Source organism: Actinia tenebrosa, unplaced genomic scaffold, assembly GCF_029948245.1.
Source record: "Actinia tenebrosa isolate PJP-AT-01 unplaced genomic scaffold, QUT_ActTen_1.0 PGA_scaffold14__42_contigs__length_11649687, whole genome shotgun sequence".
Taxonomy (NCBI): Eukaryota; Metazoa; Cnidaria; class Anthozoa; order Actiniaria; family Actiniidae; genus Actinia; species Actinia tenebrosa.
Window position 1 is genome coordinate 7913437 of NW_028292574.1, and position 25208 is coordinate 7938644.

General features: G+C 38.3%; 1 protein-coding gene across 1 annotated transcript; it reads left to right on the forward strand.

Annotated features, from left to right (window-relative positions):
- Nucleotides 1-251: 251 nt before the first annotated feature.
- On the forward strand, nt 252-23044 carry LOC116294928 (tyrosine-protein phosphatase non-receptor type 11). The gene is made up of 17 exons (XM_089029588.1): nt 252-357; nt 446-568; nt 3054-3248; nt 4675-4797; nt 6039-6198; nt 7210-7320; nt 9513-9609; nt 10708-10787; nt 11568-11708; nt 12634-12765; nt 14100-14251; nt 15698-15765; nt 16732-16808; nt 17947-18024; nt 18659-18774; nt 20012-20041; nt 21106-23044. Exons 1-16 carry the CDS (start codon nt 344-346, stop codon nt 20025-20027), a joined length of 1683 nt encoding a protein of 560 aa, XP_088885714.1. The 5' UTR covers nt 252-343; the 3' UTR covers nt 20028-20041; nt 21106-23044.
- The last annotated feature ends 2164 nt before the right edge of the window (nt 23045-25208 follow it).

The window sequence follows — 25208 nt, forward strand, 5'->3', positions numbered from 1 at the left end:
GGTGGGGAGACATAAATATCATAATCTATTTATTCTAATAAAAACATAATAAACGATAATTTTGTTTAATCTATGATAATAGAATTAATTTATATTTTGATTTTTGTTTGTATTAGGTTATATTTAAAAACATTTTATGGTGTTAGGAGGGTGGATACAAAAAAGGTATTTACCCCTCCCCTGTTTAGGATTGAGTAGTTGGCCCTCAATTTCCCGCGAAGTTCTCGGACCGTGAGTAGGCCTGGTATATAGGTGGTTTCCTGTTGATCGATCATTTACTTCCTGATCAAATGCTCTACAACTGCCTCTGAATCAGGCTTAAACCAGGGAGATACTCCCGAAAATGCCTTCAAGAAGGTAACCCAACACTTAACCACACTCGTTCTACCCATACAAACCTTTATCTTTCTAATCGGGCTTTTTTTCTGGCGATCCCGTGTTTCAGATGGTTCCATTCCAATATTAGCGGATTGGATGCAGAAAAGTTACTCACCGAACGAGGTCTTGACGGTAGCTATCTTGTTCGTCCCAGCAAAAGTAATCCTGGCGATTTTACCTTATCTGTACGGTGAGTACAAATAACTAAAACTTTCATCTTGTATTTTAGCGATCAAAGGAACTGGGAATCAGAGTGTACGATTTTTTTAGAACGAGATTTCCTGCTAGGATTCGGCAGTGACCTCCCCCGTTTTCAATTTTTGTTGATTGGTAATCATGTCTGAACGAACCCTGACAGGAACAAAAACGTCAGAAATCAATAATTAAATCTTTATTTGTGTTTCACAGTTTTATTTTAATTATTATAAGCCCCCAAAACCGCAAAAATTCACCATATTCTTCCACAAAGTCGATAAATTCTACTTCAATTTTTACTCTATCCGGCATTTTAAGTTGTTTGTCGATGACTTGTGAATATGGAGAGCAAATATTGGGAATAATTGTTCATCAAAAGCACAATCTACCTTGCTTGGATTATTGTGTAATAATGAAAAAGGCTTAAAATAATGCTTAAAGTGGTCTCCCTGGCAAGACAGCTTTAAGCCAGCTTCAGCACTTTAACCGAACGTTCTGACATCTTGTAGTCACTGCATAATTTTTATATGTCAAAGGTTCGATACCTCAAGTTTATGAACTATTCACTGTTTATAACTACCAAATTATTAACTTCTTGTGTTATTTTTCATTAATTCTAAGCTTCATTAACTATTTAAGTCTCTAATTCTTTTTGCTTCACTTATAATATAAAGAAGGGTCGCGATCGTTCTAGATTAAGCTGAGAAGCTTTTATTTAAAATATTTCTTTTCAAGGAAATTCTAAATCGAGAACGTGATGAAAGTTCAGCATGTTGTTTTGTTTAATATCGAGTTTAAATATTGACTAACTGTTTGTGAATTATAGATTTTGAGATTTTTTATAGATCTTAGATTTTACCACATTTTAGTTAATGTAATATATAAATACTTTATTCTCACATTGACACTTCACTGTGATTGATTAAATGCCACATTAAAATATAATATGACGTAACGCTTTATGAGTTTTCAAAACATACTTATTTGATCTACCAACCCAAAAGTTTATTTTTAGATTTCAATTGTCATAAAGAGGAGTTGTTTGCTTAGGGCCTTCTTTCCTTGCACTTTAATTATGTTTCTTTGTATAATTTTTTCATGGAGTTAAGAAGACTTTGAAACATTGAACTTTACTAGTTTCAAACTTTTTTACTAGTTTCAATTTTTTTTGTTGACAATTTTATATTAATATTTGTGTTTTATTCTAAGAATTTAATTCATTTAGATAAACAGAAGGTGTGCATCACAAGATTTAGTGGACTGGAGTGTACATGAATTTTTAGTTCAGTTCTTTTTTTCTTTTTTTTATTAACTTTGCACAAGCTGAGAAAAGATTCGAAGTCCACGCGAGCTCAGCCTGAGAAATATATTCTTTATGTATAATAATTGAATAAGAGTTGGTAGTGTACCAGTTTCAGTTGCAAGTTTTTTTCAGTTTCTATATAATTCTTTTCTTCTTTTTCATGTGCAGCAAGTGCTTCTCTAATTTTGTCACAATTTCCTAATGTGAAATAATGCATACAATATATGTCACATGCCCCTATATCAATGAATATCAGAGATGCAATTCAAGACAGAAAATTGCATCTTGATCCTGCATTTAATACATGCATGCATATATTTTGAGATGCCTGTATTTTTAAAATTTTGCAGTTTAATATCTAAACATCTAAACTCTGGGCTGATTTTTTCCTGCTAGCTGAGAGTCTCTCTTCTCTTTCTCTCCCTTCTTTCAGGCGGGGAGGAAGGAGACTCTGCCGATGTAGAGCGTTTCCTTTGATACACCGCTGTCCACAATCATGGACAAACAAAACCAGTTTTAAAAACTGTTTTTAACTGATTACATGTAGTGCGCATGAGCAAATGTAACACACTTTGGCGTCAAACATTGTTTGACGAGAGCAGCTGTCAAAATCATGACAGCATTGCTAAGTTACGCCACACATGCACAACAGAAATAACGTCCTACATCAGCAGAGTCTATTTTTCTCTCTCAACCAAAACAAAAGGCTCTGCTAGCAGGGAAGGCTGATCTAAGTCAGGGCATGGCTAAATCTCTCTGATCAAACTCTGAAACAATCTCTTGGCTGATCTATAGTTAAGTCAGGGCACGACTATAACTCAGAGATCAAACGCCCTGAAACAACCTCTGGGATGATCTAAGTCAGGGAATATCTAACTCACAAATCAAACCCCAAAACAACTTCTGGGCTGATCTAATTCAGGGCACAGATAATAACACACACAGTATTCCAGTTAAGTTAAGATTTAGTAGAGTAAATAAAAATGAAGAATCCAGCAAAGGACCCAAGGAAGAAAATTACTTTAACAACAAGTATATAACTACTCACATGCTAATTTAATTCTTGCAAGTTCAAGAACCAAACTTGAAAAACCAGACATCGAAAGTGACTGTGTTACCACACTCAATTTTCCTCGTTTCATTCTTATTCATTTATTTTGTTTACCTTTGACAACAGGAGAAATGGAGAAGTGACTCACATTAAGATCCAGAACAGTGGTGACTACTATGATTTATACGGAGGAGAAAAGTTTGCTACTCTCTCAGAGTTGGTTCAGTACTATACTGAAAACCCTGGACAGCTCAGAGAAAAAAATGGGCAGTCGATAGAAATGAAATTCCCACTGAATTCCGCAGATCCCACCACAGAGAGGTAATCAACCAATGTAAATGTACTATATCAAACATCAAAACAAACCAATTAATCTTATTGATCTATATGTAGTGATACAACCTCTAGGCTGATCTAAGCCAGGGCACAGCTAACTCACAGATCGAACCCTGAAACAACCTCTGGCTGATCTAAGTCAGGGCATGGCTAACTCACAGTTTGAGACCTGCAACAACCTCTGGGCTGATCTAAGTCAGGGCACAGCTACATACATGTAATTAGTAATTTAAATTTGAACTTGGCATTGACGGTTTTTAGGGGAATTAACTGAACTAGAAATTTGGGGGATATGAAGCTCTTGAATCACTCCAAACCCCCAAAACTCCAAACTAATCTTTAAATAGTCCCATGGTTTCATTTAATGGGACTCTTTGCTACGTTGTAGATTAAGGCTGAAACTGACACTTATAATGAACTGGTATTGTGGAGTGCTTCAACTGTTTTTTCCCTTTTTTCTGCTATTTCATTCATTTCAGTTTTCGTTTTCCATCTCTTTAGTTTCATTAGCTTTTATTAACGTCCTGTACAAAACATACCCTATAATCAACCCCCATATACTATAATATACATGATAATGGCTTTTATAATACTAACTCGCTTCTGATTGGCCCAGAGCCTACAGCCAGTACCTGATTATCACGTAGCTTGACATGATAAGCAAATACACCACTTTCATGCTGCTAATGTGCATACATTTGTAAACATTAGAAATTGATGTTTTTGGAGTGAAAACCCTTTTAAATCATTGATCTTGTTGATTTAGATAAGGCGAGTTTCTACTTAAATCAAAAAATCCTTTACAAGATGTTAGCATTAGCAAGGCTTCCAGTGATAAATACATACAAAACTCTCTATTTTTGCAGGGCTTTGTACCATGACCAGCCTGGGGGGGGGGGGGGGGGGGGGTACTCCCATATATGGACTATACGGGGATGATCTGCTGAACAGGATATGGTTTTTTGAGGCTTCTTGTCATAAACAGGGTATGCAATTTCACTCAAGTTCCAAGTTCTTCCTGAGTTTCCTGTCATATTCAGGGTTTCTACTTTCGTATTGAGCGAAACTGGTTATTATGGTCGTAAAAAAAATGATACACGAGATGACATGATAATTAAAACAGGAACTCAGTGCAATAAATTATATCTTTTGTCATAAACAGGGTCTAAAATTTGAGTTTTTTTGTCATAAACAGGGTACCCCTTTCAGAATCCCAGCGGAACACCCCTACCCAAATCCTGGCGGAGTACCCATCCCTCCCCCCCCCAGTTGTATTTTTAAGCCCTGACCTGAGCTTGTAAATAAAGAAGCAACCATGAAATGGAAGATATTTTAAGTTCTGCATCTTACTTCTTCAGGAAACATTATTTTTCAATATATTTTATTATTTGTCTTTATTTCTTTGTTCCAGGTGGTTTCATGGGCATATGTCAAGTAAAGAAGCCGAGACAGTCTTACTGGACAAGGGTAAGAATGGTAGCTTCCTGGTCAGGGAAAGTCAAGGCAGGCCTGGAAATTACGTACTGACTGTCAGGTAATAATAATCATTCAAAACGAGTCAATATTCTATTATCATCATCATCATCATCATCATCATCATCATCATCATTATTATATATAAAATAGACCAATGTGCTCTAAGCTAAAAGCTACTTTACAACCATGCCAAAAAAAAAGACTTGATATACAGCGTTTTCAATAGAAGCCGGCCACCGGCAGATTCTGCCGTCTACTCTTGCTAATTCGGCCGCCTACTCAGCCACTTCCAATGTAATTGTAAATCGTAATCAAAGTTCTTTAAACTAGCAAAATGTGTGAATAAAATAAATATTAACCCAATCTTAATTGTTCCTGTACTACGAAAACTGCTATGCAATCGAAACTACAACGATCGTTGTCCACCATCTTGACTTTTTGTGAGAAAAGTAAGACTGCTGACAAGTATGCCTCAATTACATGCTCTAGTTATTTCCGGTTTATCGCCTATTTTAATTTCATAACCGCCTACCAAAAATTTTATTGACATCCCTGGGTATAAAGAAAAAGTAATTTAAAAACTTATATATGAGGATAGACTATAAAAATATATCTAAAACATGATAAGGCAACCCCTTGTATATGATATGTTTGTAATAAATTATTTAGGGTGCGTATAGAAATTTAAGAATTCATGGAAAATCTAGAAACAATTAGCAATGTAAAAAAAAACAAAACAAAAAAAACTGAGAGTGAGAGGTACATCAGACAAAGTATGAGCAAAATGAATAAACAAACAAACAAAAAAGGGTTATTATTATATTATTATTATATTATTATTATTATTATATTATTATTATTATTAATCATTATTTAACTATTTTTCTCTCACTTTCTTTTTTTTAATTATGTAAATTCCAATTTTCTTCCATACAAACTTTGTTATTTTGTTCTTTCTCTGACCCCCACCCCCCCTCCCTTCCCCCTCACTATCCCTTGGAAATTCCAAGGGTATGGATAATTTCTGGAACTACACATTAATCTTCTTTATTTAGTATGTGTGGACATAATCAGTTGATTGTCTTTTAATCAAATTTGTAATCTATTTTTATTATTACTTACCCCTCACTATCCCTTGGAAATTCCAAGGGTATGGATAATTTCTGGAACTACACATTAATCTTCTTTATTTAGTATGTGTGGACATAATCAGTTGATTGTCTTTTAATCAAATTTGTAATCTATTTTTATTATTACTTATCGTTATTTCTAATGAAAATGACTATATGGTTATGACAGGTGCGATGATAAGATCACCCATGTTATGATCAGAAACCATGGAAATGGCCAATATGATGTTGGTGGAGGAGAAAAGTTTGATGATTTAACTGAACTCGTTGAACATTACAAAAAGAATCCAATGGTGGAAAAATCTGGCACTGTTGTTCACTTGAGAAATGTGAGTATGAATATGAATAAGAACTCCTTATGATTATTAGAATTTATTAATGAAAAATAAATAAATAAAACTATACAATTGGTAGGGTAGCTAAGAACTACACAAAGTAATTTTTATCTAGGCCCTTCTAGATTGAATTAGAATGTACAGTAGAAGTTGATTTTTGTGGAGGGAGGAAAACCGAAGAACACTGGAGAAAAACCCTCAACGCACAGAAGAGAACCAACAAACAACTCTACCTACTCACATATGACGAGTCCGAGAATGGAAAGGACTGTGGTCACATTGGTGAGAAGCGAGTGCTCTCACCGCTAAGCCAACCCATGCTTCCCACAAGTATTTCCACAATTAATCGGCTAGGAAAATAGGTATAGATTTAATTTATCATAGGTCACTAGCTGAAAGAAACTCAGTAAGAAACCAAAGTTTCTGAAAGAAATCGAACCCATCACCTTCCAAACACAAGTCCGATGCTCTAACCACTAAGCTACAAGAAAGACTAAACGGTCATTTACTGGGTTCAATAATTATGACATAAGAGAATCCTAGTATAATACAGCGTACATGTATATGGTGAACATTTAGTTTCAGCCATATTAGCTCGGTCATACCTTGTGACCAGCAAGGCAAAGATTTGACCAGACAAGTTCCAATCTGACCTAAGACATTGTCTAATGACCGGGTATCATTATAATTCTTAAAATTACCAAATATTGTCATGACGAAAATCTTTTAATTTTCGAATTGAATTGTTTACCTTATGTTTGTGATATCAAAGACAAGTTTGTTTGTCATCCAGCGAAGCATAATTTCGGTAATAAAGAGATCAACTCCTCAGGAGAAAATTTATCAGTTGTTCTGCCCTCCAACATCAGTTGTTCTGCCCTCCAACATCAGTTGTTCTGCCCTCCAACATCAGTTGTTCTGCCCTCCAACATCAGTTGTTCTGCCCTCCGACATGGGTGCAGCCGCATGCCTTACAGTACGTTTTTTTTATATGCCTCTTCACAGCCTTTCAATGCCACAAGGATAAATGCTGCATGTATTGAGGACAGAGTCAAAGAGTTACAGAAAGAAAACAAAAATGTCACTGGAAAAGCAGGCTTCTATGAGGAGTTTGAGGTGAGTTGTGTCCACTGTGTCTTCTCTAAGGTTATCCAAGGATGACAGTACAAAACAAGACCACAAAGAGTCATTGTGCAAATATCTGGATGGTTTTGTGGGGCGCTTTAACTTGCTTCATAGGATTTTTCAGAGTGATATCAACAAACATATTACCACTGTAGGTAAATTTATAATAGCGTGTTGATGTCATCATAAGGTTGATGGTAGGATGTCAGCAGGTTGATGGTAGGGTGTCAGCAGGTTGATGGTAGGGTAATCAGTAGGTTGATGGTAGGGTGTCAGTAGGTTGATGGTAGGATGTCAGTAGGTTGATGGTAGGGTGTCAGCAGGTTGTTGGTAGGATGTCATCATTAGGTTGATGGTAGGGTGTCAGTAGGTTGATGGTAGGGTAATCAGTAGGTTGATGGTAGAATGTCAGTAGGTTGATGGTAGGGTGTCAGCAGGTTGATGGTAGGGTGTCAGCAGGTTGTTGGTAGGATGTCAGCAGGTTGATGGTAGAATGTCAGCAGGTTGATGGTAGGGTGTCAGCAGGTTGATGGTAGGGTGTCAGTAGGTTGATGGTAGAATGTCATCATTAGGTTGATGGTAGGGTGTCAGTAGGTTGATGGTAGGATGTCAGCAGGTTGATGGTAGGGTGTCAGCAGGTTGTTGGTAGGATGTCATCATTAGGTTGATGGTAGGGTGTCAGTAGGTTGATGGTAGGGTGTCAGCAGGTTGTTGGTAGGATGTCATCATTAGGTTGATGGTAGGGTGTCAGTAGGTTGATGGTAGGTTGTCAGCAGGTTGATGGTAGAATGTCAGCAGGTTGATGGTAGGGTGTCAGCAGGTTGATGGTAGGGTGTCAGCAGGTTGTTGGTAGGATGTCATCATTAGGTTGATGGTAGGGTGTCAGTAGGTTGATGGTAGGGTGTCAGCAGGTTGATGGTAGGGTGTCAGCAGGTTGATGGTAGGGTGTCAGCAGGTTGTTGGTAGGATGTCATCATTAGGTTGATGGTAGGGTGTCAGTAGGTTGATAGTAGGGTGTCAGCAGGTTGATGGTAGGGTGTCAGCAGGTTGATGGTAGGGTGTCAGTAGGTTGATGGTAGGGTGTCAGTAGGTTGATGGTAGGGTAATTAGCAGGTTGATGGTAGTATGTCAGTAGGTTGATGGTAGGGTGTCAGTAGGTTGATGGTAGGGTAATAAGCAGGTTGATGGTAGGATGTCAAAAGGTTGATGGTAGGGTGTCAGTAGGTTGATGGTAGGATGTCAGTAGGTTGATGGTAGGGTGTCAGTAGGTTGATGGTAGGGTAATCAGCAGGTTGATGGTAGGATGTCAGTAGGTTGATGGTAGAATGTCAGTAGGTTGATGGTAGGGTGTCAGTAGGTTGATGGTAGGATGTCAGTAGGTTGATGGTAGGATGTCAGTAGGTTGATGGTAGGATGTCAGTAGGTTGATGGTAGGGTGTCAGTAGGTTGATGGTAAGGTGTCAGTAGGTTGATGGTAGGGTGTCAGTAGGTTGATGGTAGGGTGTCAGTAGGTTGATGGTAGGGTGTCAGTAGGTTGATGGTAGGGTGTCAGTAGGTTGATGGTAGGATGTCAGCAGGTTGATGGTAGGGTGTCAGCAGGTTGATGGTAGGGTGTCAGCACGTTGATGGTAGGATGTCAGCACGTTGATGGTAGGATGTCAGTAGGTTGATGGTAGGATGTCAGTAGGTTGATGGTAGGATGTCAGTAGGTTGATGGTAGGGTGTCAGTAGGTTGATGGTAGGGTGTCAGTAGGTTGATGGTAGGATGTCAGTAGGTTGATGGTAGGGTGTCAGTAGGTTGATGGTAAGGTGTCAGTAGGTTGATAGTAGGGGGTCAGTAGGTTGATGGTAGGGTGTCAGTAGGTTGATGGTAGGATGTCAGTAGGTTGATGGTAGGGTGTCAGCACGTTGATGGTAGGGTGTCAGTAGGTTGATGGTAGGATGTCAGTAGGTTGATGGTAGGGTAATCAGCAGGTTGATGGTAGGGTGTCAGTAGGTTGATAGTAGGGTGTCCGCAGGTTGATGGTAGGGTGTCAGTAGGTTGATGGTAGGGTGTCAGTAGGTTGATGGTAAGGTGTCAGTACGTAGGTTGATGGTAGGGTGCTGTCAGTAAGTTGATAGCAGATAATGTCAGATGTTTGTTGGTCATGTTTTAACAAATTTATAATCATGATTTAATCAAGGTTCTTCAAAAACAAGAGTGTAAGCATTTGTACAGTCGAAAGGAAGGAGAAAAACCAGAGAACAAATCCAAAAATAGATACAAAAACATATTACCCTGTAAGTACAAATATTTTCAATATTTATTCTTACCATTTTAACCCAAACCCAGAAAGCTTGGTCTGTTGAGTATTTGACTATGATTGAGAGGTGATGGATTCATGGGGTAACCTCTTAGGATAACTGAGTTGTGTCATTTCTGAGGAAGAGACTAAAGAATGATTTCCAATGTCCAAGAGTGAACCAATTAACCTCTCTACTCAGCTCTATCTGAATATGTGTGGAAGCATGGGTGGAGTAGTGGTGAGCGCGCTTGCCTCTCACCAATGCAACCCGAGTTCATGTCCTGACAAAGCTCAGTGTCGTTTGTGAGTTGAGTTGTTTGTAAGTTCTCTCCTGCGCTTCGAGGGTTCTCCAGCTTTCCTCCCTCCAGTAAAAATCAACTTCTAAATTCGAATTGGAATCCAGTGGAAGAAGAGCCACTCTGTGGAATCCACTGTTAATCCCATTACATACACCTATTTCAAAAAAGGTTTTCAGAGCCAAAGAAGATACTAAGGTGATATGTCATTCCATGAATGAAAGGAATTATGGGCATACAACTAACACAATTGAAAAAAACACTTGATATCTCAACACTGACCTCTGTGTTTTTGACGAGAATAATAATAAGAAACACAAGTTATTCCAGCTATCCTTTGGTCTTGGGGGGGCTTCATTATGGGTCAGGGATCAGAGAATGATCCAGTAAATGCCCTCACCATCAAATAAATCCAATTTGTGCTTCAAGGGTTTTTCTCCGGGATCTCTGGTTTCCCTCCCTCCACAAAATTCAACTCCTAGATTCCAATTGGATCACGGAACAAGGGCCACAGGTTTGTTAGCCTCTGGCTATTAAGTGCTTCCCTTGTAAAAAAGAATGTTTTATTTTTGTTTTTGTTTCTTGTTTGTTTTTTTGTTTTTTGTTTCTTTTTTTTTTTTTTTTTTGCTTAGTTTTTTTTTTGTTTCTTTTTGTTTTGTTTTGTTTTTGTTTTGTTTCCCCCAACTATACAATAGATTCATTACATCTGACATCATAACAAAATATCGCTAGCCCAAATAATGCTCATGTTTCTTAGAGCTCTAACTAAATATATTTTTGATTGTCTTGCTTTCCAGTTGATCACAGTAGAGTTATTTTAAGTGGTCGTGATCCAAATGTTGTTGGCTCAGACTATTTGAATGCTAACTACATTAATGTGAGTAAATATGTGATGCATCAATAGAACTTATCATTTTGTTTACTACCCAAAGGGTGGCTGATTTAGTTGAGCACGAGCTTAGACTTTAGACTGATTGTGAAGAAGGTCATGGGTTCAAACCTTGGTTAGACCCACACTCAGGGTTAAATATCTGAATGGAAGGAACTGTGCTGTGTTTTCTCTTATTATATTGCAAAATGGTTAAATAGTCCTCTCACAGACCAAACCCTGAAACGACCTCTGGGCTGATCTAAGTCAGGGCACAGCTAACTCAGAGAGAACCCTGAAACAACCTCTGGGCTGATAGTCAATGTCAGGGCACGGTTATCTCACAGATCAAAACCTTAAACCTCTGGGCTGATCTAAGTCAGGGCATGGCTAACTCACAGATTGAACCCTGAAACTACCTCTGGGCTGATCTAAGTCGGGGCATGGCTAACTCACAGATAGAACCCTGAAACAACCTCTGGGCTGATCTAAATCAGGGCACGGCTAACTCACAGAATGAAACTTGAAACAACCATTGGGCTGATCTAAGTCAGGGCACGGCTAACTCACGGAATGAAACTTGAAACAACCATTGGGCTGATCTAAGTCAGGGCATGGCTAACTCACAGAATGAAACTTGAAACAACCATTGGGCTAGAATCAAACCTGAGACCCAAGAGAGAGAGGCAAGTGGAGTATCACTACATCACCCTTGATTGCCATGCGTACTGTAGACCATGTTTGATGTGCCACAGTCCTTATTAATCAATATTCTCACATGTTTTATAGGGAGAAGCCAAAGGTACAGAAAAGCAGTATATTGCAGCCCAGGGTTGTCTTCCTGCTACTGTGGAAGACTTCTGGGGTGGGGTTTACCAGGAAAACTCTAGGATTATCGTCATGACCACCAAAGAAGTTGAGCGTGGCAGGGTTAGTAACACTTGTTTGATGCAGTGGCTGTTTTCCTTATGTAAACTCGACTCTAAGGCTCTGATGCCAAACTTGTTTTAGCAGTTTACTTTTTAGGGCTAATTTTTGCCATAATTTATACAGTTATTTACAAATATTAAACTTTTTTTCTCTATTTCAAATAAAAAATAAAAAAGGCTGGCGAAGGTTTTGTTGCATGTCATATGCTGTATGCTTTTTACTGAGCTTGAAGTTTATTATATGCGTATTTCAATAATGATGTTAGCACAGAAGAAAGCTGAAAAAGCATGCAGACAAAGGAAAATCTCATATTGTTGTGACCTTTTCCTGATGGTATCCACTCACCCATAGTGCAGTTTGGGATTGGTATGCAACATGCACCACAACCATTACCAATCGTTTTTAAAATAGCTGCATTGTTCAAAGAAACTGAATAACATTCGTTTTCTAACTAAAACTTTGAATTCTTGCGAAAATGCTAAAATATACACATTCGGGAATTGCTGTTGCTAGCACAGGCAGCCCAAACAAGGTTCCTGTGTATGGTTTATAAGGGAATGTATGGGAGTTATGATAAAGGTCATGACAATAAAATGTTTCACTCAACAATTTGCCTCAAAACTTGCTGCAGTTGTTGCTTTTACTTTGTTCAGTCTTCCGGCGAAACTGCAGATTTTGAAAAAACCCACTAAACGGCCTCAAATCGCGCTGAAACTTCGCCAGAAGACTGAACAAAGTGAAACATTGAGTGAAACATTTTATTGTCATAACTTTATCATAACTCCCATACGTTCCCTCATAAACCATACACAGGAACCTTGTTTGGGCTGCCTGTGTTGCTAGTCGCTTTTTGCCCCACAAACTAGAAACGATCTAAATCAAAAATTTGATGCATTCTTGGAACTATTTCTTGTTTAAATTTCAGAATAAATGTACAAGATACTGGCCTGATCCAGAAACCGTCAAAGATGTTGGAAAATTTCACATCAAACACGTGAAGGAGACTGAACTTCCTGATTACATCCTGAGTCAGTTTGAGCTGACAACTGATGATGATGTAAGTACATGTTGACAAATTGCCCTACTTCACTATGACGTCACATCAAAACAATCTATTGTTTAAACGCAAAGGATCATGGTCGTCGGAGGGGGTCAAATCAACACAAATTCATCGAAAATTGTTCTAAAACCCATATCAATCCATGAAGAGAAGTAGAATAGCCAGCAAACGCTCAGAATATTTTTTTAGTACATATTAACACATATTATATCTGAATACCAGGCCATTTTAGATGAAACTGTTTCGCTAGGAGCAAATTTTGTTGAATTTTCTATTGGATTTGGCGATTCTATTCCCCACATAAACAAGCAGTGACGTCATAGTGAAATAGGGCAATTAAATTTATCAAATAGGTATCAGTTTTCTATGTCTGTCCTATTATTGACGATAAATTGCGTCATCACATTGTCAAAGTAGTGTGGATCCACATACTACTTTGACAATGTGATGACCGAATTGATCGTCAATAGGAAGACAGACACAAAAAACTGACGTCTATTTGATTTTTACAATAACAAAAACGATAAAAACTTCTCGTTTTTAACGATCAAAACAACCAACGGAAAGAGCGCGCGCTGGTTGACGTCAGCTTTATCTGTCTGTCCTCTTATTGATGATAAAAAATAACCAATCAGCGCGCGAGAAATTTGTAAGTTATTGTGAAAATACCTTTTTACCTTGGGCCCAATGCTGTCCCATTGCTGTTGTTTTGTCCTTTGACATATCTGCCATGAAATCTCGTAATAGGGAATAGATCCCATTACAAACCATGTTTCATTCCCTTGAGTATCATTTCTTTGCTTGGTCTCTTCCTTGATATAAGGGTTTTATTAAGGGTTCTCCAGTTTCCTTCCTCCCAAGAGCGTTTTTAACGCGCTAAACCCATATGTGATTTAGCCGTGCCCTGACATAGATCAGCCCAGAGGTTGTTTCAGGGTTCAATCTATGACTTTAGGCATGCCCTGACTTAGATCAGCCCAGAGGTTGTTTCAGGGTTCAATCTATGACTTTAGGCGTGCCCTGACTTAGATCAGCCCAGAGGTTGTTCCAAGGGTTCAATCTATGACTTTAGGCGTGCCCTGACTTAGATCAGCCCAGAGGTTGTTTCAGGGTTCAATCTATGACTTTAGGCATGCCCTGACTTAGATCAGCCCAGAGGTTGTTTCAGGGTTCAATCTATGACTTTAGGCGTGCCCTGACTTAGATCAGCCCAGAGGTTGTTTCAGGGTTCTATCTGTGAGCTAGCCGTGCCCTGACTTTGATCAGCCCAGAGGTTGTTTCAAGGGTTCAATAGACTTGCAACGTTAATAGAATCCCATTTTTTATTTCAGTTTATCCCAAGAACCATCCATCATTTCCACTACACTGGCTGGCCAGATCACGGTGTACCCAAGGACCCTAGTCCAGTACTAAGTATCCTTCATGAGGTGGACGTCAAGCAGAAATCCATTCACGGCGCCGGGCCAATCGTCGTACATTGCAGGTTAGGAATAATCTTGAGTTACTGCGATTTTCGATACTCTGAGAACTCGGTATTTACAAGGTACATGCTGCAATTCGTTTTTTCTCTTTATTATTATTATTATTATTATTATTATTATTATTATTATTATTTTGTTGTTGTTGTTGTTTTGTTTTTGTTTTTTTGTTTTTTGTTGTTTTTTTTTTTTTTGTTTTTTTTTGTTTTTTTTTTTTTGCTGCCGTTAATAAAAAATAATTAGTCGGTCCCTTTTATGTTCTTGACTGGGGACAGTAAAAAAACAAATTCCCAGCAAGCCGTTGAAATGTATGAGAGCTTGCAGAACATGAAAAACCACAGTAATTGCTGGGTTGCAATAGTGACGTAATTTCGTCTCGTGCGGAATGTACATCAGCTGAATCGCAAGTTTTCAATAGGTGGGCGTACGATGACGTAATTTGTTTTGATCAAGAACATGAAATTCTTGGATATTCAAGCAATAAACAAACAAATGTCAAAAGTGGCTAGATTCTATCGCTTTGGAAGATATCTGAGAATTTGAGGACAAATCTCTTGATGATTTTCAAGTTAACGTTGTGAAATTTGACAGTAAATGTATGTTGGTTGGCAAGATGTTGCCAACCAACAAACATTTACTGCAAAATTTAGCAACTTTAATTTATTATATCTCCTGAACTAATGAAGCAACTGCTCTCAAATTGATAAATATTATCAACAGTTATGACTTCTTTATGTTTCTCAAGTCCAATCGTTCATGGCTCAAAAGTTGATTTTTGGAAATGTAAACAGTACGCTCACCTATAGAATTCTTTCTGGCTGACAGCACATGGTAGTCAGTGTTTGACCACCATCTGGAGCAGATAATGAGATTCAAAGACTTTTATCAGCTGAGTGAAAGCCAGCAATAGATGAAGCTCATTAATATGGACATTTAAGGGACTAGAGAAAGCATCTGTTTCAATAGCTTGAAATGGCGACTTCTCAATGGCCAGGTTTGATGACAGCCCACATTTCACTGGTCAACATGTAACCAGTCAATGTAACTGGTCAAGATCGCCGGAGGACTGGCCTAAGAGCTAGGCGTTTGACGGAACAAAAAAAAAGTAGACAGATTAAGATTGCCGTTTTTTCTTCCCGCAAACGGCAAACGTGACCACGTTTTCATCGTTTCCCTACATTTCACTTTACCTTTTGCAAACCTTCTCGACAAAGACAAGTATTCTTTTGTTTATCTACTACTTGGAGATTTTTGTGATTCCTTTTCACTAATTTTAAATAATTTTTTAATGGTCAACTGACGTTTCACGTTTGCCGTAAACGAGAGTCTTAAGCTCTCTAGTGTCAGTTTTTGCCAGATATTTTTTTCTGAACAGCGGTTATTTTATCGAAAAGTTGAAAGTAACATTTTGACTGGTCCCTAATATGACCTGCTTCACTTGTTGTCTCTAGTGCTGGCATTGGGCGAACAGGAACATTTATTGTGATTGACAGCCTTATTCATCTAATCAAAGAACAAGGTAAGTCAATGATCTTCACTTTCTATCCCGGGGGGGGTACTCCCCTATATTCGCTATACGGGTACGTGCCGCCAATTAGGGTATGGTTCATTCAGCGATTCTACAGGGTATATAAAATCGCGCTCGCTCTGGAACAGGGTATATGAAATCACGCTCTCTCCTCTCTGAAACAGGGTTTTCAGCGATCTTGCTCTGAATTTCAGCGATTTTTACTCTTGAACAGGGTCAGGGTTCAGAGGGCTCAGCGGCACATCCCTACCCTAAACGGGTAAGAGTACCCTCCCCCCCCCCCCCCCCCCCCCCGGGCTTTTTATTTACTAAGCATCAGTTATTTGGCTGTCATTGGCAACACCCTTTTGGCTCGGTTGAGCATCGGACTGTCGTTCGGGGCCAGATGCTAGGTGTTAATCCCCAGCCAGACCAACACTCAGGGTCTTCAAATAACTGAGAAGGTACTGCCTCTGTTATTACATCTGCAAATGGTTAGACTAAGGTCAAACGTCAAGCTTTACATAAGCCGTACTCCATGAAAACAATGGGTTATAAGGTGGTCTTCTTTTATGTCATTAGGTTCGACTCTTATAAAGTTCAACGTTTGACCAATTGAACGCGCACAGGGGAAAAAAAACGGATTCCCAAATAGGGAATTGTTGGGAATTTCCTTGAATTCCCAATTCGAACACCAATGTTGAGATTTATTGTTGGGAATTTCCTTCTAATACCCAATAGAAAAACAAAATTCCCAACAAACTAACATTGGGAATCAGTGCCACGTTCCCAATTTCGTTCTCTCTGGGAATTGGATGGAAATTCGTTGGGAATTCAAAGCAATTCCCAATTTGGGAATCCGGATTTTTTCCTGTATACGCTGTCTTGTCTTCTCGAGCAAGAAACCGTAGGCACCTTTTTTCTTCACTTCTAATCTTGATTGCCTCTAACTCCTTATTTTGGTTAATCCTACGACAGGTCTTGATACTGAAATTGATATTTCAAAAGCCATACAAAATGTCCGCGCTCAAAGATCTGGTATGGTTCAGACAGAGGTAAAATATGATTCACTTAATCTAAATTCTAGAGTTATTGCAGATATAGAGGATATTACATGGGCGCGCGGAGATACGGAATTTATCTTCGAGTGTTGGAGAGATCTTCAAAGATTTTCAACACGAGAAGATAAATTTCGTATCTCCAAAAGCCCATGTAATATTCTGTTTATTATATAATTATCCATAAAATCGACTTATAATAAGCTTTTTATTATTATAAAAAGTTTTTATTTATAAACTAATAGCTTAAATACACATGGTAACGATATTTTCACATGTGAAAATAACATGCTATTTTCACATGTGAAAATATCAGTTTTTCGAAAAGGAGAAATATAGGTATTTTATGGATAAATATATGATAAAAATTAATAAGATATCAAGTTAAAGTAAAGTAACTGTATTTCACGTCAGTCAATAGACCATTTTACTCATACGGCGGCCATCTTGAATTATGGGATGACGAGGGGGCAAACGCGTAGAAAGTTTATAAAGGATAGAGAGGCGGGGTTATGTTTCCAAATAATTTGAATTCTTGGTGTTTTGCATATTGTTACAACTACTAGCAAATTCAAAAACTTTTTTATGTACTTCTCTTTGAAAAGCGTAAAGTTATATAGAGAGACACTGCCCCCTCGGCATATACCATAATGTCTTAATCGAGGCGATAGGAATCAAGATGGTTGCCGCGTATCAGTAAATAGTCTATTTCTTCTTGCTCCTATGGAAGTTAAAAAAACTTGTAAAAATGCGTCTTGCTGACGAGGCCCAATAACAACAGCTGTCCACGGTTTCTAGTTGAGCTGCCTCATTTTTTATTCGACTTGAAGTTGTGAAAGGCCCATTGGCACTCATCTTCAGTCGTTTCATGCAAGGCTCGTAATTTACCTATTACGCATGTTCTCGTATGACTTCCGAGCCCATCCCACACGGCTTACCGCCTCATCTCTCATATCTTTCATCCCCTTTAGCTCAGACAGCGTTTTTTAAATGGCTGTAAATTGGCAAATCATAAAATTTGCAATCGTAATTTTCATACCTCTACGCGATGTTTTATTATTACACAAGAGCTGTTCTATTTTGTGTGCGTACTTGCTCACATTTATACAACTGTTTTTGTTTGTTTGGTTCGTAGGCTCAGTATGAGTTTATTTACAAGGCCATTCAACACTACATCAGCACCGAAATGACAAGGATAAGGCACTCTGAGGGAGTAAGTAGAGACCGTATGTTATATTCTATAATGGTCTCTTGTGTATTTGTCTTTGTACAATGAATGTTCTGGTTGAGTGATAACAACTATAAGTCACTAAATAGCTACTATTTGTCAGCATCAATAAGCCGGTCTGAAGTGAGATGACGTTTTACCCCCGTCTCTAGACCATGATACTTTTCACACTGCATTTGTTCTTTAATTATGACTATTGTTCCTGTATTCTCTAAGGAATCAAAAATTTTAATATGAAAGATTTTAAAAAACTATTATGGTATAGAGTCGGGGGTAAAACGTCATCTCGCTTCAGGCCTATTTTGGTCTTGTTTCCTGGTTTTACTGCATCCGCTCTATGGGATAACAAAGGCGCATATCAAGGAACACAGCAGCATTTGAAAACGGACTCTTTCTATAATCTTTCTAAAATCAGAGTTATAAAACTGAGATATTCTAGATAATTTGTTAAGCTTGTGACGTCAAAGCAGCTCAATTTGGAGAACAAAACAAAAGAATTTCAATCTCCTGAGAATTGGAAACCTATTGTTATGTCCTCCAAATTGAGCTGCATTCTGACGTGCTGCAAGGGTTCTATAGAGTAAGAAGTCTGACTGTAGTTGTGTTACTTTGTTATCAGCCCACAAGTGCTGTGTATGGTAACCTGGCTCAGTTAAGGACCAAAACAGATGCTTCACCAGCTCTCCCGTCATACTTCCCTGGCAGACAAGAAGAAGTTAAAGGACCAGCACCCATGTAAGTAACCTTGGTAACCATTGTTACCATGGTAACGATCTGTATAATTGTAAATAGCAAATATTAGAGTCATACTCTATTGCCTTTGAAGTTGTTTCGACATTTGGGTCAATACGATGAAATGTATAGAAACTGACCCAAATGTATTCGGTGGGTTTCATTCAGCTGATAAAAGTGGTTTAATCTCATTATGTGCCCCAGATGGTGGGCAAACACTGACCACCATGTGCTGTCAGCAGGAAAGAATCCTATTGAAACCTTGCGATTCAATTCACGAAAGCCCGGTTGTACGCGAAGCCTGGATAGTGCTATACGGCGGATAAATCCTTATCCAGTGGATAAGTCGATGCTGTTATCCAATAGATTTATCCACTGGATAAGATTTATCCGTCGGATAGTGCTATCCAGGCTTGGAACAACCGGATCTTGATGAACATTCCGCACGAGACAAGAAATGACGTCAAGTGAAACCCAGCAATAGACAGGAAATGACGTCAAGTGAAACCCAGCAATAGACAGGAAATGACGTCAAGTGAAACCCAGCAATAGACAGGAAATGACGTCAAGTGAAACCCAGCAATTCACCTTTTCGGCGCTAGCTTAGATTGTATTACGGTCACCAAAAAGTTTGGACATTGTTATCGGATTCCCATACAAATTCACTGACTTTAAAGAGAAAATATAGGTTGATTTCTTCAGTTAGCTCTCTTAACAGCAGTAAGAAAAGCTTTAATCAATTTAGAAAAATGATCATTTACTCATATTTAGAGAAATAACTAAACATTAACCAAGTAAATAGTTCATTTAGAGTCAGTACATTTGTACGGAAATTCGAGAACAATGTCCGAACTTTTTGGTGACCGTAACACATTCTAAAACAATTTAAACCCCGTGACGGCTAGCGCCGAAAAGGTGAATAGACCCCTTAAGCACTTCAGAATGCAGCTCCATTTGGAGGACATAACAATGGATTTCCAATTCTTAGGACCTTGTAGTTCTTTTGTTTTGTCATCCAAATTGAGCTGCTTTGACGTCACATGCAAGGGGTCCATAGAGTGTAGTTTAGTATCTGGTATAATTCTGGATAAGGAACGATGGTGGATTCTGAATCCTTGGATCTCGCATTCCAGTTTGAAATCCGGTTTTAGGAGTACATAACATTTGCATTCTGTTTTTCTTTTTTAATCTTCTTCTTTTTTTTTTTTTTTTTTTTTTTTTTTTTTTTTTTTTTTCCTAGGCCACCTCAAGACTAGAAACTTTAATTAAGGTTTGTAACAAATGAATGCACGCATTTTAATATAAACTTATATCCACGGCCCCCTCCGTAGAGTTTTTGACATTACTCAGTCCATTAGTGTAGGAAATTGATAGCATGCACTCGGTTATACGGCGCTTTCTGAGCCACGTATGCGAGTTGAGTTTGTCCGATGTGTTGTTCTCTCCCTTGCCACGAGGGTTTTTCTGCGGTTTTTCTTCCTCCGTAAAAATGAACATGTTAGTTGAGTGTTAGGTGTGCTGCAAAAAAATCATCGTAGTGGTAGTGTGTGTGGAGCGAACCTCAAGGAAGAGTCACGTACGGAGAGTGATGGTTGTAAAATATACAATGTGCCGTAAATAGACCTTTACTGAGATAGCGAACATAATAATAATAATGAGAAGAAAAGCTTGTAAAGCGCTTATACAAGTCTGTTGTAAGCCCTAAATTAGATTACAAAGAAAAAGCTATTTTAAATAAATGAGTTTTAAGATTAGTTTTAAAAGAAGATAAATTAGAAATATCTCTAAGTGAAGACGGTAAAGAGTTTCAAAAATGAAGAGCAGCAACACAGAAAGAACGTAGACCATAGGATCTGACATTGCGCTCTAGCTTTGGTACAAACATCTTTTGTTTATCATGTTTATATGGTGTTGTTCGTACCATAGCTAGACCACAATGCATACTGTTTAGAGCAGTTTTCGTATGACTGTGAAAAGCTCAGTGCCGTAAGCGTGACGTGCCGTGACCGTGATACTTTCTAGAATTTTAATTGGCTGATTTTTTCACGCGCAATATGATTGGTCTAAAAGTGACATGATCTTGGCGTGACCGTGTCCGCGCCGTGTTTATGCCGTGTTCCGGGTATTTGATTGGATGGAGAGTAAATTCTCGTGCAGTGTGATTGGTCTGGCGTATCCCTTGCCGTGTCACGACCGTGTTCGTGCCGTGAACTTTTCACAGTAATACGAAAACTGCACTATCAAGCTCAGAAAAGGTTTACGTGACCCTTGTGAATCATCAGCAGTGTAGAGATAGTGCTATCCTCTCATCCTTGGTTCTATCTTGTATTTCAGGTTTAAAAAGACTCCACTGCACTAAAAATCAAGCTTATCTACATTAAGAATAACGTTTGAAATAAGATTCTCTTCTCGAGCCAAGATCATAAAATAACGAAATGACATCTCAAGGTTATGTCAAAACTATAATTGTTAATCACTAATAATATACGATTATTAATATTAGATATTTGTTCTTTACAAGAAATATCCTGCTATTAGAGATCCCTTTTTGACTTTCTTTTTTTCGTTGAATCTTTTTGCTCGACTGGCTTCTGTTGTGGGTCGCCGTGATCGTTATGAAAAACTACCTCTGTCTGCATTTAGCAGTTTTGTTTAACAAGGCTGATGTGGCGCCTCTCACTTGGTACTCATCTGAGTAGAGTTTGTTCTCTTCGTTCATTCGAAGGTTTTACTAGACGTTCTATGGTTAATTATATCCCTCCACAAAACCTAACAAACTAAATTCCAATTTTATATGAGAACTTTGCCCTGACTTAGATCAGCCCAGAGGTTGTTCCAAGGTTCAATCTGTGAGTTATCCATGCCCTGACTTAGATCAGCCCAGAGGTTGTTCCAAGGTTCAATCTGTGAGTTAGGCATGCCCTGACTTAGATCAGCCAAGAGGTTGTTTCAGGGTTCGATCTGTGAGTTAGCCATGCCCTGACTTAGATCAGCCCAGAGGTTGTTCCAAGGTTCAATCTGTGAGTTAGGCATGCCTTCGTATTTCAGGGCATCGATAAAATTTGAAGGTTTTTGAATAACAAGTCGAACGCATAAAACCATACAGCGGTCACCTAACAACACTTTAGCCAGTTACATACAAAGCGAAAAGTCTCGCTAAAATGAAGGGAAAAAAGCGAATAGCAGAGCATACACAAGTATTATTTCTAAGATGAAGATATAAAAATTGCACTCCTTAGAGAGTTGTTCTAATTATAGACAGTTCGTGGTTAGCAGATAATAGGTACATTTACAGATGTCATTTTGTTTTCGTTTCAGCTATTTGAATTTTTTTTTTTTTTTTTTTTTTTTTATAACCTTGCTTGATTTTTTCATTCTTAACGTAAATCCCACGCGTGAGGAAAATATATTGCGCATGCTCGGAAAATCACGAGCGCTTATCGACAGATGACGCTGGTGTAAAACGTACTGGGCATGTTCGGAAAATCACGAGCACTCGTCGACTACGATTACACTGGTGTATAATCTAATGCGCATATAAATAAAATATGATCCAATTTATATCTTCGCTTTTCAGAAGAAAAATAAGGGACCATCTCAGTGTGTCCATAAAACGTTTGGCAGAGTAATTGAGAATTTTTGCACAGGCTATCTTGCTCTTTGTCAATTTTGAGAAGTGCCCGTCATCTTGCCGCTATTTTTTGCCGTTCGGCCGAACTCCTACGCACGACGTTTTGAGTGTCATTTAATGTAGTTGGTAAACAAATATTCAATACATCTCGCTCACAGTACGTTTGGCTTTTTTCAAACGTAACTACAATATAGCACTTTTTTTATTGATATATCAGCATGTACCACCATTTGCACTGAAAGTAAAATTGAATTGAGATTGATTGATTCTTGTAGTCCTCTAGAAAACACTGAGTTAGGAAGTTGCTCGCTCGCTCCAGCGCTTCTCGATCGTAGGATTCGTCATTGCGAGAGATAGAAAATTCTACTACCGAAAATTGCTAGAGCGAGAAGCCCTCTGAAACCTAGGATATATCAATATATTTTTATTTAAAAAAATAACACAAAAAAATGGGATAGCATGACACCCAAGGTAAAGACGTCGAAACCTCTCGTTTGCTTTGCCCTTGTTTAAAATAATAATTGGAATTTAGAATTAACCTTTGCTAGATGGAGAATAATGAGAGATGAAATGCTGTTTTCTTATATATGACATTTAGGTAATTTAGTGATAATCTAGAATAAAAAAATATAAAAAGTCGTATATATGTTACGTGAGTGCTCTTATCTTTTTTTTTTTTTTTCTTCCTCCCTCCTGCTAAATTCCAATTCCATCTGTATAGAGTGAAGGCATTTAGCCCGTGAAATAAAAAGTAATAGTCAACGTGTAATAGTCAATGGAATTAGGTTCTACTAATGTGTATTAGTCTAATTTCACGGGTTTGGTGACTTCACTCTATTAAGCCCTGGGTTGACAATAAAAGAGGTAGAGCTAGAGGTAGAATAGTCTCCACCGCAGTCGTCATTATTTTCGGCACCAGATCCTCACGGGCAATCTCCACTAAGATGAGGACCCGGGAGTCTGGGACCGAAACTATTGACGGCTTTAACCGCGTTGTACAGATTCCCTGTTATTTATGGCGAACACTTATTTATGTCCTAGTGATGTATGAGAAACCAAATACTATATCTTTTTCACCGCCAAAGCAGCCATTCACCTCATACACGTGGTTTAAGTTTCGAGAACACGAGTTTTGCCGAGGCTGTGATTAAGCTACCGGACTGAACTGTCATAATGCAGAAACGTCGCCGAAGGGGAGGTGGGTGGGGTCAAAAATCCGTCTAGCACTGCCTGGTACAGCGAACCTGAGCAAATAAGGGTCGAAACCTTGGATTTTCTCGCTTAAATAGGCAACTGCTGACCCGGGGGCATTCATAATGCTTCTCACCTAGGAATCACACCCAGAAAGTCATGCTAACATTCCGCGCGTACTCGCTTCATGGCTGCTTTAGGAGAAAGATTTGAATAAAATGAAACATCGTCAAAGACAAAGTAAATTGAATAACTAAAATTTTAATGTTAACTTTAAAATAATTCTTTAAACTACAAATTTCATTAACAGTCGGTAAGGGCGTCGTCAGCTCCTCTATTTTAAGCCTGGAGTCAGTATCCACAAACATCTAGATCTTTTATGGGTCTTGCACATCATACATTAGGATTTTGTAGACCTGTGAGGTTGAAGGTCAAATGGTGTGTAAACCAAATACCAAAGAAAACTTTATTAAGCTGATTAATAAGATTAGGTCTCCCCGATTAGTAGGGCCACAGGTAGCCCAATGTCGACAATGAGGTTGGAAAAAGATTCTAAAAAATCGTGAAACTCCGTACAGTCATTACCTTGAACTACTACAAAACACACAGTAAATTACAATTAAAGTTTATTCAAAAAAAAGGTTACCATGAAAATCGACAATATGCGAAATCCCTATAGTCTTTTATACTGACTGATGGATAGCTTGGGCTACCTGTGGTAAGTCACGTGCGCCATAATACTTTTGAGATATTAATAAAGTTATTAGTATTATCTTTGCTGTCGAGGGAGGGAGGGAGGGAGGGAGAGAAATCAAAACCATAATGGATAACGTGATTCTTTTAAAAGTGCGGTAATTTTACGGGCAACATGTACAAAACCGCGCAACACAAGGCACAACATTATTGTATTGGAAGTTAAAATGCAAATGCTGCTCATATTACCATTCCGCGCGCAAAAAAAAAAAGGTCATTGTTACGAATAGTAGAGAGTTTCTAATTCGCTGCTTTGCGTTTTGCTTTGTTTGTATGTTTGTTTGTTTGTTTGTTTGCGTTTGCTTGTTTGAAATGTTTTAATTGTTGTTTTTTCCCGTTTGTTTTTTTGTTTGATTTTGAGTTGTTGTTTTTGTTTGTTTATTTGTTAATTTGTTTTTCTCCCGCTTATTTCGTTTTCTCAATTTCAGTTTTTGTTGTTTGTTTTTGTTTTAATTTATTCATTTTTTGTTGCTTGTTTATTATGTTGTTGTTGTTGCTGCTGCTGCTGCTGTTGTTGTTGTCGTGGTTGTCGTCGTCGTCGTACAGGCCATAATGCATGTTTTATTTATTTCGTACCTTGGAGGTTTGAACAGATCGTTAAACCTCTACTTGAAAAGCTCCACAGGTCTTCTTACAGTAGTATCCCTTCAGCATATGGTCGAAGTAACCGAAGTTACAATAGCCCTTGGCTTTCCATTCCTCACAGTAGAAGTGAGCATCCGTACAGCCGGTTGCTATAGGTTGACAAAGAAAGAAAATAAGAATGTAATTTTGACTTTTGCTGTGATGATTAGGTGATCACTTGGAATGTCATTTGTAGGCAAACTAGCTCTCATCTTTGTGAGCACTAGCATAGTTGACC

Bases quoted from the DNA above. Each gene is read 5' to 3' on its own strand.
- LOC116294928 (XM_089029588.1), top strand. The intron at 569-3,053 runs GTGAGTACAAAT...CTTTGACAACAG, and splicing joins GATTTTACCTTATCTGTACG to GAGAAATGGAGAAGTGACTC. The intron at 18,025-18,658 runs GTAAGTAGAGAC...CTTTGTTATCAG, and splicing joins GGATAAGGCACTCTGAGGGA to CCCACAAGTGCTGTGTATGG.